This window comes from Rhinolophus ferrumequinum, chromosome 26 (assembly GCF_004115265.2).
Source record: "Rhinolophus ferrumequinum isolate MPI-CBG mRhiFer1 chromosome 26, mRhiFer1_v1.p, whole genome shotgun sequence".
Lineage (NCBI taxonomy): Eukaryota > Metazoa > Chordata > Mammalia > Chiroptera > Rhinolophidae > Rhinolophus > Rhinolophus ferrumequinum.
This window is the reverse complement of record NC_046309.1, coordinates 16,714,132-16,727,004: the sequence shown is the minus strand read 5'-3', so window position 1 is coordinate 16,727,004 and position 12,873 is coordinate 16,714,132. Positions and strand designations below refer to the sequence as shown.

At 40.8% G+C, this 12,873-nt stretch overlaps 1 protein-coding gene across 5 annotated transcripts in view; it reads left to right on the top strand.

The window, feature by feature from the left end:
* The window catches only part of NRF1 (nuclear respiratory factor 1), a 115,320-nt gene that overhangs the window by 72,148 nt on the left and 30,299 nt on the right, over positions 1–12,873 (top strand). For all 5 annotated transcript variants that reach the window (XM_033098929.1, XM_033098932.1, XM_033098930.1 and 2 more), the window contains 4 exons: positions 28–186; positions 1,026–1,223; positions 1,829–1,930; positions 7,696–7,853. In XM_033098929.1, the coding sequence (XP_032954820.1) occupies positions 28–186; positions 1,026–1,223; positions 1,829–1,930; positions 7,696–7,853 (617 nt within the window). The remainder of the gene's footprint in view (positions 1–27; positions 187–1,025; positions 1,224–1,828; positions 1,931–7,695; positions 7,854–12,873) is intronic.

Sequence of the window (12,873 nt, the reverse complement as noted above, 5' to 3'; positions counted from 1 at the left end):
CCACTGATGACCACACTTGTCTTCCAGGCCCAGCTTCGGGCATTTATTCCAGAAATGCTCAAGTACTCCACGGGTCGGGGAAAACCAGGCTGGGGCAAAGAAAGCTGCAAGCCCATCTGGTGGCCTGAAGATATCCCGTGGGCGAACGTCCGGAGTGACGTCCGCACAGAAGAGCAGAAGCAGAGGGTGAGTGCCCTCCTCTCGGAGTCGCCTCTTGCTTTTCATTCTGAATCAGCCACCTCCATTTTTGTTCTTCCACTTAGGCTAAAAGTCTAAAAACGTTCGTGTAATATTCACACCTGGCCCCTAAAAGAGGTTTAATATTCTCTGACTTATAGCCTTCCCCATTCATCACTCTATCACTGTAAAGACTCCGGATGGGTCCATGAATTTACACTTCTCTCTCTGCATAGTTGCCTTTTGGAGCATTTTTGATTTTATGAGGTGCTTGCGAAAACCGAAGAAACTTGAAGTAGAAGTATTAATCACTTTGAAGACTTAGAAATGTCCTAATTTCTCATTAGCAAGAAGCACTGTTGAAAAATATGAATATGTAATTAGATGTGAAGCTGGCCAGGTCTGCTGATAAAAAAAGAAGAAAGACTACACTAGTTGTCACCCCTTACTTTGTCTGCATACTTGTTTTCAGTTAGCTTGGAAATTTACTGAGAATCTTAATATAAAATTCTTAATATAAAATAAAACATAAAAATTTTAATAGAACATTCTTAATGTAAAAAAGAGTAACCTTTTTTTGTGAGAAGCCTAAGAGTTGGCATCAGGTTAGAATAGAGTATAAAACCCAAAAGCTAAACCAGAGTTTGATTAGGAAGGAAACCAGTGGGAAGTCTGGTACTTGGTGCTGAGTTTCTTTGTGCCAGAATTGGTGTGTGGGAAATAATCCTAAGAGAGTTTACTATGTACGAGGTTTGGTTTGATAAATAAGCAGCCGTTTATTCCATAGTGGGAATGAATAACCCACATTTTTTGTGATGTCATGTGCTTTTCTGGTCTTTTGGTGACAGGTTTCATGGACCCAAGCACTACGGACCATAGTTAAAAACTGTTATAAACAGCATGGGCGGGAGGACCTTTTGTATGCTTTTGAAGATCAGCAAACACAAACACAGGCCACAACCACGCACAGTATAGCCCATCTTGTACCATCCCAGACCGTGGTCCAGACCTTCAGTAACCCTGATGGCACCGTCTCCCTTATCCAGGTGAGGAAAACTCATGGTGACCAGGTTGTGGTTTACAAGGTGGGTCTGTGGGCGCCTCACCTCAGATGGGAGAAAGGTTTCTGTATGCAAACTCTTGTGTGAACTTCATATCGTTCCCCAAGATCTTCCTACCTAAACTTGACTTTGTAATAGTATTTTAAGTTGTTTGCATTTTGCTAAATACAGAGCTATAGAAAACTTTCTGGACAATTCCAAAACAGAGGACTGTAAAAATGGCTTCTTTTTTACCATTTCACTCTGTCAGTAGCCAGGAAATATTCCTTCTGAATTACCTCTTCTGAGGTGAAACACAGTTTGTTGGTAGATGGGGAACCTCTACCATTCAGATTGAGGTAAGAGTAGAAAGTTGGTTGACTGGACCCTGGTGGTGAAATGTGATGGCTTCTAGTATTGATTTATTTGGTTGAAGTAAAACTATGAAACTCATGTTAGTGTCTGAGATATGATTTTAGCCACTCATTTCACATTACAAAGCATATTAATCATCATCTGTGCTGAACTGGGGATTAAATGGATCTTCTGAGTAAAGGAGCAGTAGAAGGATTCATCCACTGACACATCTCACTTTCCATATTTTTGTTTAGGTTGGTACAGGGGCAACAGTGGCCACATTGGCTGATGCTTCTGAGTTGCCAACCACAGTCACTGTTGCCCAAGTGAATTACTCTGCTGTAGCCGACGGAGAGGTAAGGATGAGGGAGGATTCTGTCTGCATTTCCTGAAATGCTTATGTGTAGTGGGGGAGGAATGAGGGTCCAGAGGATGAAGAAACGAAGCAGCCTACACATTTGTAGCATTGTTTTGTTTAAACCTTTTAAAACATCAGAGCATGACAGTTTTGCAAAGTATCTTATGCTGTGAATATTGCAACATGGATCTTTATGATGGAACCCTAACTACCAGGAACTTACGATTTTGTATTTGCAATATAGCATTTTGTATAATACACAATAAAAAGGGATTATCCATTTAACACTTTTAGGCTGTGAATCCCAAAGAATTTAATCTTTGGGCTTTATGCAAAAAACTAGATCATTAAAACTGGAGCTGACTAAAGCACTCTTTGAAGGGATAAATAACAGTTGTAAATCAGTAGGCATGATTTGTTACATTTTAAACATGCCTTTGAAAATGCTTTACAAGAAAACCCTTCCCTACTAAGAAAATCGAGGTACTTATGGGACATTAACCTAAAGGTAGCTAACCTTTATCCAGCACTTGGTAACTAAGAGCTCCCCTATGGAGTATAGGCTACTTTATAGATGAGCAAACTAAAACACACAGAGGTTAGGTGGCTTGCCCTGAGCCCCAGAGGAAGTGGTGGTGCTGGCTAACGCATTTAGAAGACTATTGTCTGGGCCCTGTGGCCTGAGCCATCGGTGAAGCTCAGGAAGGGTTTCGTTCAGTAAGTCGCTGGGCTTCTCCCCTGAAGCATGTGTACTCATGAAGTTTGAAAAATAGCCAACAAAGAGCAGTATCAGAAATAAAGTTGGAATTATCTCACCCTTGTTCAAAACTATAGAGCATTTCTACTCAGAACAGCACAAAGTCACTTTCATTTGCATCTCTGGAAAGGGACAGACCTGACAAAGGTCTCATGGCTAGTGAGATTGAAGAGAAACACAGCCAGGCTCCTCAGTCAGCCAACATTCATTGAGCCCTGCCACACTGCAATTGGTGTGTTGATTGGAGAACACTGCTCTCCAGGGGCTCCTGTCTAGTGTAGGTGAGAAATAGTGACATAAATGAACCATGGTCCAGGCTATAAGTGACGCTGCAAAATGGCCTTTGCCTTCAGGAGAGAATGTGTCCAGCTAGGGAGTCTGGAAGGTTTGGGACAGGAGCTCGCATTTGGTTTTCCAGTGTAGAAAGGTACAGGTCAACAGGGTATTTACTTTTATACATTTATAAACATCATGCAAGAGTATGGATTAGCCGAGGGAAAAATTCGTCATTCCACAAACACTAGAGGACACTCCTTGAAGTGTAAAAAAAGTGGAGAAGAGCGATGGCTCCATTCATGAGATTTGTTTCTTTTGACTTAGTTATCAACCATGTATGTCTCCCTACTGGATGTTTCCTGGTACTATTTACAGAAAGTAACTTTGTGTTTTTAAACACTTCTCTAGAGACTAATTCTTTAAAATCCATTTTTACTAAACAATTTCACATATTCAAAGGTAATTAATATATTCAAAAGTTCATGGAAAATATGAAGGATAAAACAGTCTCAGTCACATATCTATGGCTTTTTCTTACACGCTAACATCATTTGTAAGTCATCTATTGTTGGAGTGGATGAATGACATAAGTAGCCTGTCAGTAAATACCCAAATTCAGTCAGATAAAAAAAATTCTAAATCTTCCCACACTTCCAGTGAAACAAAAAAGGATAATGAAGAGAAGCATAGGTTATCTCAGGATGTGACGAGACATTTACATTTTATAGTATGATTGTATTTGCCTTCTGATTTCGTTTAGATGTTGACGTCGTCGTTAACATCTTACTTTTGAGCCATGAGAACTTAATTAGTCAGAATATTTCACTGACTTGGGACAGATAAGACCACATAAAGCCAATGAAACACTACATCCCGTGATTCAGTAAAACATCCTACTGCTTTGTTTTTAGCGTCTTCTCTCCCAGGGAACCAGAAGTACTTTACAGAAATAAAAAAGCAGCTATACTTTTAGAAGTCGTAAGGTCATTTTGTCATCCCAGCCTTGCCATTGAGAGCTCTTACCATTAGGCCACACTGCCTTCAATGTCTGGTTAGTTACATTTGGTTACATTCAGTGCAAATGGAAGGACTATTTGGGGGCCTGTCTCTTCTCGTAATATATGGTTTCCCAAATCTGATTGAATGCTATCTGTGTGCTGAGAATACCCCAAAATCTAAGTAGTTACAAAGAAACAAAAGAAAAATCTCTAACCATAGGCAGCTTAAAACTAGGGACACAGAACAAGGTACATTTCCAGACATTTAGAAATGAGCAAGGAAAGAATTTTAAAATAATATGAAATAAACTGTGTGTTGATTCAAAATATTTATACAATTTCAATTTTGATGGCATATTTGCAAATACAAATGAATTTGAGAATTGATTCTGTTGTGTGAAAAGACCTCCAGTTGATATTGGTGGTATTAATTGTGATGTGTCAGAAAAGTCAGAATTTGAAATAGCATGGTATCTGATAATAATGTTATATGATTCTATTAAAAGAAGAAAAAAAACCCAAACATATTACAGACATGAATTTTAAACTGAACCATCAACACAAGTAATTAGGAGAAGAAAAAAAAACCCGAAGTACAAACATTAAGACATGAATTTTAAACTGAACCATCGACACATGTAATACTTTTGAAGTAGCAAAACTTGTTTTAGGTGGGTTTTTTTAATGAATTGTCGATTTACCTGAAATGTGGGTAGGCTGAAGAACAAGTACGAAAATACGAATAAAAGAGTATGTTCTTCATCCATCCATTTAGCAAATGCTTTGACAGCCCTGGGCCAGGCACTACAGATACTACAGACCCAGGAAAATAAAAACCACTCTTACTATAAGGGGCAAGTGATAGAGAAAAGTGGTAAGTGGTAAGTGATAGAGAAAAACACATCACAGAGCAATGGCAGGGAGATAAGTATCTAGGGAGCCCGCGGTTCTATGGAGGCCCTGAACCTGGCACTGTAAGGGAGGGGCGTTATCTCAGCTCCTTCAGTCTCACTGAAGACGAGAAGGGTGGACAGGAAGCCAAGGCTGGAGGGATGGGAGTTGCGTTCCTATCACAGGGAGCACACCTGCTGGGCATCTCACTGTGAACCGTGGAAGAGCCGCGGACAGTTCACTAAAGCTAAATGGGGGTAAGAGAAGCCACAGTTTGAAGGGCCTCGCTGTAGTGGCTCTCTCTCAGAAAAGCACAGGAGCTAACTGTACGTCCTCTGAATGTCTTTCCCTCCTAGGGCTTGTGGCCCTTTCTCTGGGACATGGTGACATCCAGGCATAGATAACCAAACAGTGGCGCCCAACAGATGAAAAGGGAGAGCAACAAGAGTTCAAGCAAACACAACTAAAGCCCTGAGACTCAAGAATAGGAATTCCAAAGAAGTGTTAACACCCGAGCTGATTTATTTATCATCTGCCATTATTCTGAATAGAAATAAATCGCTTTGTCTGCTTCTTTTCCTATTTCTCTACATGATTTACCGCCATCCATTAATCTTTCATGCCACAATTTAACGTCCTTAAAGTATACTAGATATGGCAACATTTTAATACCACTTTTGCTACAAATATGGTTGTGACCAAATGTGTATATATTAAGTTGCTGCCATTGGAGTATAAGTACATGGGAGGGCTGCGCTAGGCCATACTCAGCAGTGGGATGGGCAAAAAGACAGAGGCAGTTCTGGAACGAGGAAGACTACTTAAAGGCAAAAGGGGACAGGGCTGGCCAGCTTCCACAATGTTTTGAGTGCAATCACTGAGCATGTCCAAATTGGCAGTGTCCCTTACCATCTCGGGTTTGCAGTGATACTCACTGGAGTAATGCGATCAAAGAGATAATGCCTTGGGAAGTAAGAGTTTTGTGAGTCCCTGAGTGGGCCACTTTGCGGCTCCAAGGAAGGAAATAGGATATCTCTGCCTCTTAGTGATGGACCCTGAAGGCTTCCTGGCACAATCCATTGCCTCTGAGAGTCCATTTCACAGGAATGTCTCCTTCTCTGGAAGGCTTTTGACTGACATTCAGAGAAGCAGTGTCATACTCTCTGTGGTAATAGAACCAAAGCAGGAGACATTTTAAATCTCTACCTCTCCTAGAGCTTGTGCACTTGCTTTGAAACACAGTAACATGCGGGCGCAGGTTAACCACCCCTGGGCCCCAGCGATGTGACGGAACCGCAAGAGCTCCAGTAAGCACAGCTACCGTCCTGTCGACCCACGTCCATACAAACATTCCTCCTGAGCTGATTGTTTTGTCACTTGCCATATTTCAGAATAGAAATTGCTTTCCCTGCCTTGCTACTTTTTGTTTTTGAGGGAGAATAAGTAATCACTGAGTGGTTATTGAGCAAAGTGAACTGAAGTAGTTAGATTCAGGTATACAGAACTGAGAAATCTCTAAATGCAAAGCACTGTACTAAAATCAGTGGTTCTCAACCGAGGTACCCCCATACACACCTCTCAGAGAGGACATTTGGCACTGTCTGGAGATATTTTTGATTGTCATGACTGGGGAAGGAGCTATTAAGATCGAGCAGGTAAAGTCCGGGAAGATGCTAAACATCCTACAATACCCAGAACAGCTCCCACAACAAAGAATTGTCTGGTCCAAATGTTAATAGTGCAAGTTTGAGAAACCTTGTGCTAGATCTAGCAAAGCTGAATTCTAATCTACTCTGTCACCAGTTAGTGTGTTGTTGTTTTTTTGTTTTGTTTCATAATTCCTCTCCACTAAAAAGAAAGCAGGTTTTGCTATATTAAAAAAAAATTGTTATTGAATTTGTCAGTTTCCATCAAAAATAAAAATACAAAATGACTTTGGTATGCAGTTCTACCTCTAGGAATTTATAAATAGATTCACATAAAATATGCAGAGTAGTATATGAGGATATTCATCACAGTACTATTTATAATAGCAAAAGATGGAAACTACCTAAATGCCCATTAAAAGATGACTGGTTAAATAAATTATGGTGTATCTATATTATTATATAATATAATGCTGTGAAGCCATATTATGAATCATGAATGAATGAAGCAGTTTTATACATTCCAAAATAGAATCATTTCAGAGATGTATTGTTTGTGAAAAAAGCAAGGTACAAGAGCATATGTTGAATATACTGCCCTTTTTATTTTTCAAAAGGAGGGTGTAGAAAGGGGGAAGGAGGAGTATGTGTGTGAATATGCTTGCACATAGAATATCCCTACAAAGATACGGTAAGAAATCGGTAACAGGAGTGGCCTTTGGACGAAAGGTCTGGAGTACTGGCATTATATTTCCTTTGATACAGTTTGAATTTTTTTAGAATTACATTTATGGTCTAAATTAAAATTTTGAATGGGTAACATTGATAAAACTCAGATATTTCAAAAATTATTTAAAAGTATACGGTGGAAAATATTGCTTTCTGTCTCCTATTTAAGCTATTCCCCACACCCACATACTAACATACAAACTGAGGGAAATATTTTCAGTGGTTTCTGTCCTTCCAAAATTTCTTTATGCAAATATAATCAAGTTCAAATATATATTCTAACCCAGCCCCCATTTTCACACAAAAGATGGCATACTAAAAACCTTGTTCTGTACATTGTAGGTCCTATGAATTTAAAAGTGTTTATGTATTTGGCTGAGCACACAGCTATTTATTAGAAAAATGACTTAAAAATTGTAATCCTTTTGTGACTTTGATTCTTTATGCCCTGTCCTTTCTGCTTCAGGTGGAACAAAATTGGGCCACGTTACAAGGAGGTGAAATGACCATCCAGACGACGCAAGCGTCAGAGGCCACCCAGGCAGTGGCATCGTTGGCAGAGGCTGCCGTGGCAGCTTCTCAGGAGATGCAGCAGGGCGCTACAGTCACCATGGCACTCAACAGGTGGAGGCCAGGGTGGGGGCATAACTGACGATGGCGAGTCTGTCCCCACACGTGGGTTGTGCAGAAATGCTCTACCTCAGTTTGTCACAGTTGGCAGCTTAATACTCTTAGCCCAGAGGATTTTGTCGGTTGTCTTATTTATAATCAGCCTTCACCCACCCCATGCCACCCCCAACAACCAGGCTAACTTTTCAGACCTCCAGCTCAAGCCTGCTGGTCAAGGGACATGGGTCCCTTTGGCTTTGTCCCATTTTGTAGCTGTTAATAGACCAAAAGCAGCAAGGTTTGAGTACTTTGGGGTTTTTTTTTAAGGGACTAGAAGACTTAATAACAAATAAGAAGCTTCAGGATTGATTTTCCTTTTATTCTCCAAAAGAAACTGCTTTTGGGTAGGGGTATTTATCCATGTTTCAGCTGGTCGAGAGCTGATTTTACTTTTCAGGAAATGTGTTTCCGTTGTTTATTAATCAGTAACTGAAATAAAATATGCTTTGGGTTATTGGGAAAAACAATTGAAATTTTTTTCTTCAGGTATGTTTAGGAAGGGTGCTGCAGCACGGGATGTTCCAATAAGGAGTCGTTTCCAAAACTAAATTGTCTTGTTCCCTGCTTTGTCCCTTCTATTGACTGCTGACAGAAAAGATCACCCCCATATCCTCCTTCTTCTTCATTGATGACACAATTTTATTTTCAAAGAACCCGGCGTTTTAACTAATAGTTAAGAGTGTGGGTCTTGAAGCCAAACTACCTGGGTTTGGATCCCAGCTTTGTCACCTACTGACTGTTTGAGCTGGGGTATTGACTTGAACTCAGTGCCCAGGCTTTCTTCTGCTGTCGGAGGGGGCGGGTAATAATAGTACCTCCGCTGGAGGCTGTTGTGAGAACGGGAAGAGTCAGTGCATGTGAGACAGGTAGATCAGCTCCTGACAGACGGTGAGGCCGCTGTATCGCTGTGCGCAGCCGCTGTTAGTCACGGGACTCCTGTGGTGTGCCAGCGCCCTACCTGGGAAGGTTGTAAATAGAGTGCTCTGAAATGGAATGTTGTCTGTCCTCAACGAAACCGTGCTGTTTGGTTGAAGGAAAACACTTGGCGAACAATATTACTCAGAGTGTGTAATTCACTGTTGAATCGTGTAGCGTAGACTGTGAACATTGCAGAAGTTGAGAGGAGGGGGAGCACCTCCTCCAAAATATGAAAATCAGCTAAAGTTTAGGTCGGTTGTGACAGAGACTAGAAAGCCTTGATAGGCTTATGTACAAATGATTTCCATGAGGCTGTATGGTATGGTGGCTGAGAAGAGGGTTCCAAGGTCCCCTCGTTTGAATCCCAGCTCTGCCACTTACTAGCCATTTGATCTTGAGAAATTTAATCCCTGAGCTTTGGTCTCCTCATAGTTATAATAAGGATAATTTTCATCACATGGAATCAATAAGATTCAATGAGATGATAATATATATAAAACTCTCCACAAAGTATCCAGCCCATAGTTAGCACTTCAGGAAGCATAGTTATTTAAATTATATTTTAAGATGTGTCTATTCACGATTGCTTATAGTGAGAAGAGATTGCTTATAGAAACTAGAAGGCAGTTAGAAAGCCAATCCAGGTGTGATGTGTTAAATGCTTGGAAACTAAAGTAGTAAGAATGGAGATAAAGTGACAGGTTTTGAAGGTCCATGGCCAGAACTAGGTGGTTGATGAGGTATACAAAACTGAAATGCACGCGCGCGCGTGCACACACACGTCCTCCAGAGTTACCCATTGAGTCCCTGAGTGACCTGGAATTAAAACCTTTTTCTTAGCCCATTGAACCATGTTGCTTCTCAGTCACACAGAAGTCTTCCTTGACTCTTCACGCTTTGGCCCAGTCCCATTCCTTCCTTTGTGAGAGGATGCACAGATCAGTGTCCTGAGAGCCATGGCCAGAGTGACAACCTCCCTCTTTTGCCGGTAACTCTTCACTATAGCATGGGGCCTAACTGGCCACCAGTAAAGACCAGCAAAACTTGTTTTAATTGAGCCAGCACCTCGGATATTCCAGTGAAGTGTGAGCGTCCTGGGAACTCTGTGTATCGTGGAAAATATGAGGCACTTTCTGGCTCCCTTTAGTGAAAGACCAGGGCTTATTTCTAAAGGCGAAGAGGGTAATGGTTTCCCCTGAGGACTTATTAACAGTCGGTGCAGCTGAGGTGGCTCCAGTGTTTACTCCAAAGGAAGGAGAGCGTGGTTCGCTGTGGCACGGAGGAGAAGTAGAGAGATGTTGAAATCTGTTTGCAATCAGATGGTTCAGCGCCCCGAGGAGGACTGGGGGATGGTGTGTTGCAGCCTCTGCTGGGGGTGAAGAAGCCAAGCCTGGCAGCTAACACCTGCCTGTAGCAGGCTCTTAGGAGAACATCAGGGGCTTTCTGATTCCAGGAGAAGCAACCCATTGTCTAATGGCAGGAGGACTGGACCTAAGACGCAAATCCTTGGTGTTTGCTTCCCTGTGGGATGAGACACACTCCCAGCCTCCACAGGATTTGTTTCTGGAAGTGATCTTTGTGAAAACTACACTAAGAAGTCTGATCTTTGTTCCTATGGTAACAAAGCGATTCCGTAGAGCTGCTCCCTTCTAGCCTGTCTGTTTCAGGTGCAGATGGGACAGGCATGGTTCTCTAATAATCACCTGCCCTCTGCTGCACTGTAAACAGATGTGGGCACAGAGTGAGAGGAGGCAAGCGGCATGGAATGGCAGGTGGGGAAGAAGGCCACAAAGGGGCTCCTTCATCTGTTAGAGAGGAAAGGGGATCAGGATGCATGCAGGACAGACCTGTTTTTCAACCATGCTGTTTAGAGTTTTGTATAGCAAGTCAGAACAAGGGCCCTGGGCTGACGGCCTCTAGCCCACCCTGGCATTATAATAACCCGAGGGGGTCGGGGGAAATTGTCATTGAAATATCTGGAAACTCGTGCATTTTAATTATTTTCCAAATACACAATAAATCAGCACTTTTAGGAAGGAGATGGGGAGAGACTCAAAGTGAACAAAGGAAGAACAGAGCATCGCAGCTCCAAAAAAAAAAAAAAGTAGCGCTATTCTGCCTAAACAACCAGAGAGGAAAGGAAGTGAAATCATTTGGTTGTTACAACACAAAGATTACTTTCAAGTTTCAGTTTGTTGGGGAAGCTGCCCTAGGCTTATAGTCCTTCTTAAAGAAGTCTGTCTGCAGTCAACACAGTCCTTACATATGGAGATACATGATAAATATTTGTAGACTGAAGGTACAGTTGCCCTAGTAGGAATTTACACTGTGTTGTTGACACCAAGACAGTTCTTACTGGGTGTCTACTGTGTATAGGGCCGTGACTCAGTGCTAGGAGGAAACAAATGCTTACGTTGATTCCTCTTGTCAAGGAATTTAGAGTTGCTATTCTCTTGCTGTGACGACTTTGCTTAAAAAAAGAAGTGAACAGTATTTTTAAAGAAAAAATTACTTTTACCTTTAAAAATAAAATGAAAAGACTTCACTTAAAATTAGAGATATCATTAAAATAAAATGTGGCTTTAATATATGGACTGGTATTTATTTGTCCAGTAAATGGGATGGACAACCTATATCTATATCAGAAATCCTCTCTGGAAATGCAGGGTAGGGACTAAAACTGCTGCTGCTTCTTGTAAATGAGTTTGGACACTTGCAGATAAAAAGTTGATGGGTAGTTCTCATTTATAACTGGTTGGGAAATGACTTTTGTCAAGAAATTTAGAAGTGGTAGGTTAAAAACATTTAATCCCTATTCACCTTTTAAGTAAAGGTGATCTTTTTCTAGCAGTATAGTTTGGTCATTTCCTATGAAGTCTAGTGTAAGGGTTAGAATCGATTTGGAAATAGGCCTGCCTACCACAGGAGTCACCAAAAGATCTGCCCTTTGCCCTTGACGGGACAAAATAACTAACCTCACTGACCTGTGGCCCTGTCACCCCCTCGCACCTCATCCCTGGTGTCCCGGATTGCTTTAGGTTGTTGCTGGTTCGCAGCCTTTCTTCTTGCTTAACATATTTTAGGAAGGTATTAAAGAAAATGGCTTTAAATACAGAGGGTGCCAAAAGAATGTATACGCATTTTAAGAAAGGAAAAAACTGTATTAAAATTGTAATACCATTACTAAAATTGTAATGACACTGGCATTCATTTGATAAACGCCATCTTTTGAGTGAACGTCACACTACACAATGCTATGTAATTCATTTCAACTTCGAAAAGTAATACATAGATACCATCTCTTAAAATGTTCCATTTTTTTTGGCACCCACAGTATTTAGAGCTTCAGACATAATAAAATGGGTGCGATTGGGTACAGTTACACTTTCATGTCAGGGCTTGGGTAGCTGCCCTCTCCGTCATCACCTGTGAAATTCCACACTTGTAGGCACGTGTCCATGGTGGACAAGAGGGCGTGGACATCACCTTTGATGATCATAGAAATAAGATTATTGTGAATTGTGATTTAAAAAAAAAAAATGAGTGGAATGAGCAACCGCTGCAGTAACCTGTAAACATAGATCCTATTTCCATATAAACAATTCTCATATACTGCTTCCTGCTTCAAATACCACACAGCTGCAGCTTTTTCCAAAGAATATACTTTTCATGAAGTCTCAGGTCAGAGTGTTAAATATTTTATTATTAATCAACTTGTAAAGTTGGCTGGTAATATTATTGACACAAGTTTCTTAGAAAAATATTGAAAGTTAAGAATCTAGGCACTAAAAAAAAAAAAGAAAAAGAATCTAGGCACTAAATAATACTTCATTTTATTATCTCTGATAAATACTTATGAAGCACTTCAAAATTATTATCTACCATGTAAAAGGTAAAGAATCGCCTTAGTAGTAATTCCAGGTCAAGAGTCCCCTTTGACTCTAAATTCATGCTATAGATATTATGGAATGACTGGTTGTGGGTATCAGATCACCAAGAAGTGTGTTTCAACATAGAGGATTATCTTAATTTTTTTCATGGACTGCGTGTAAAATCT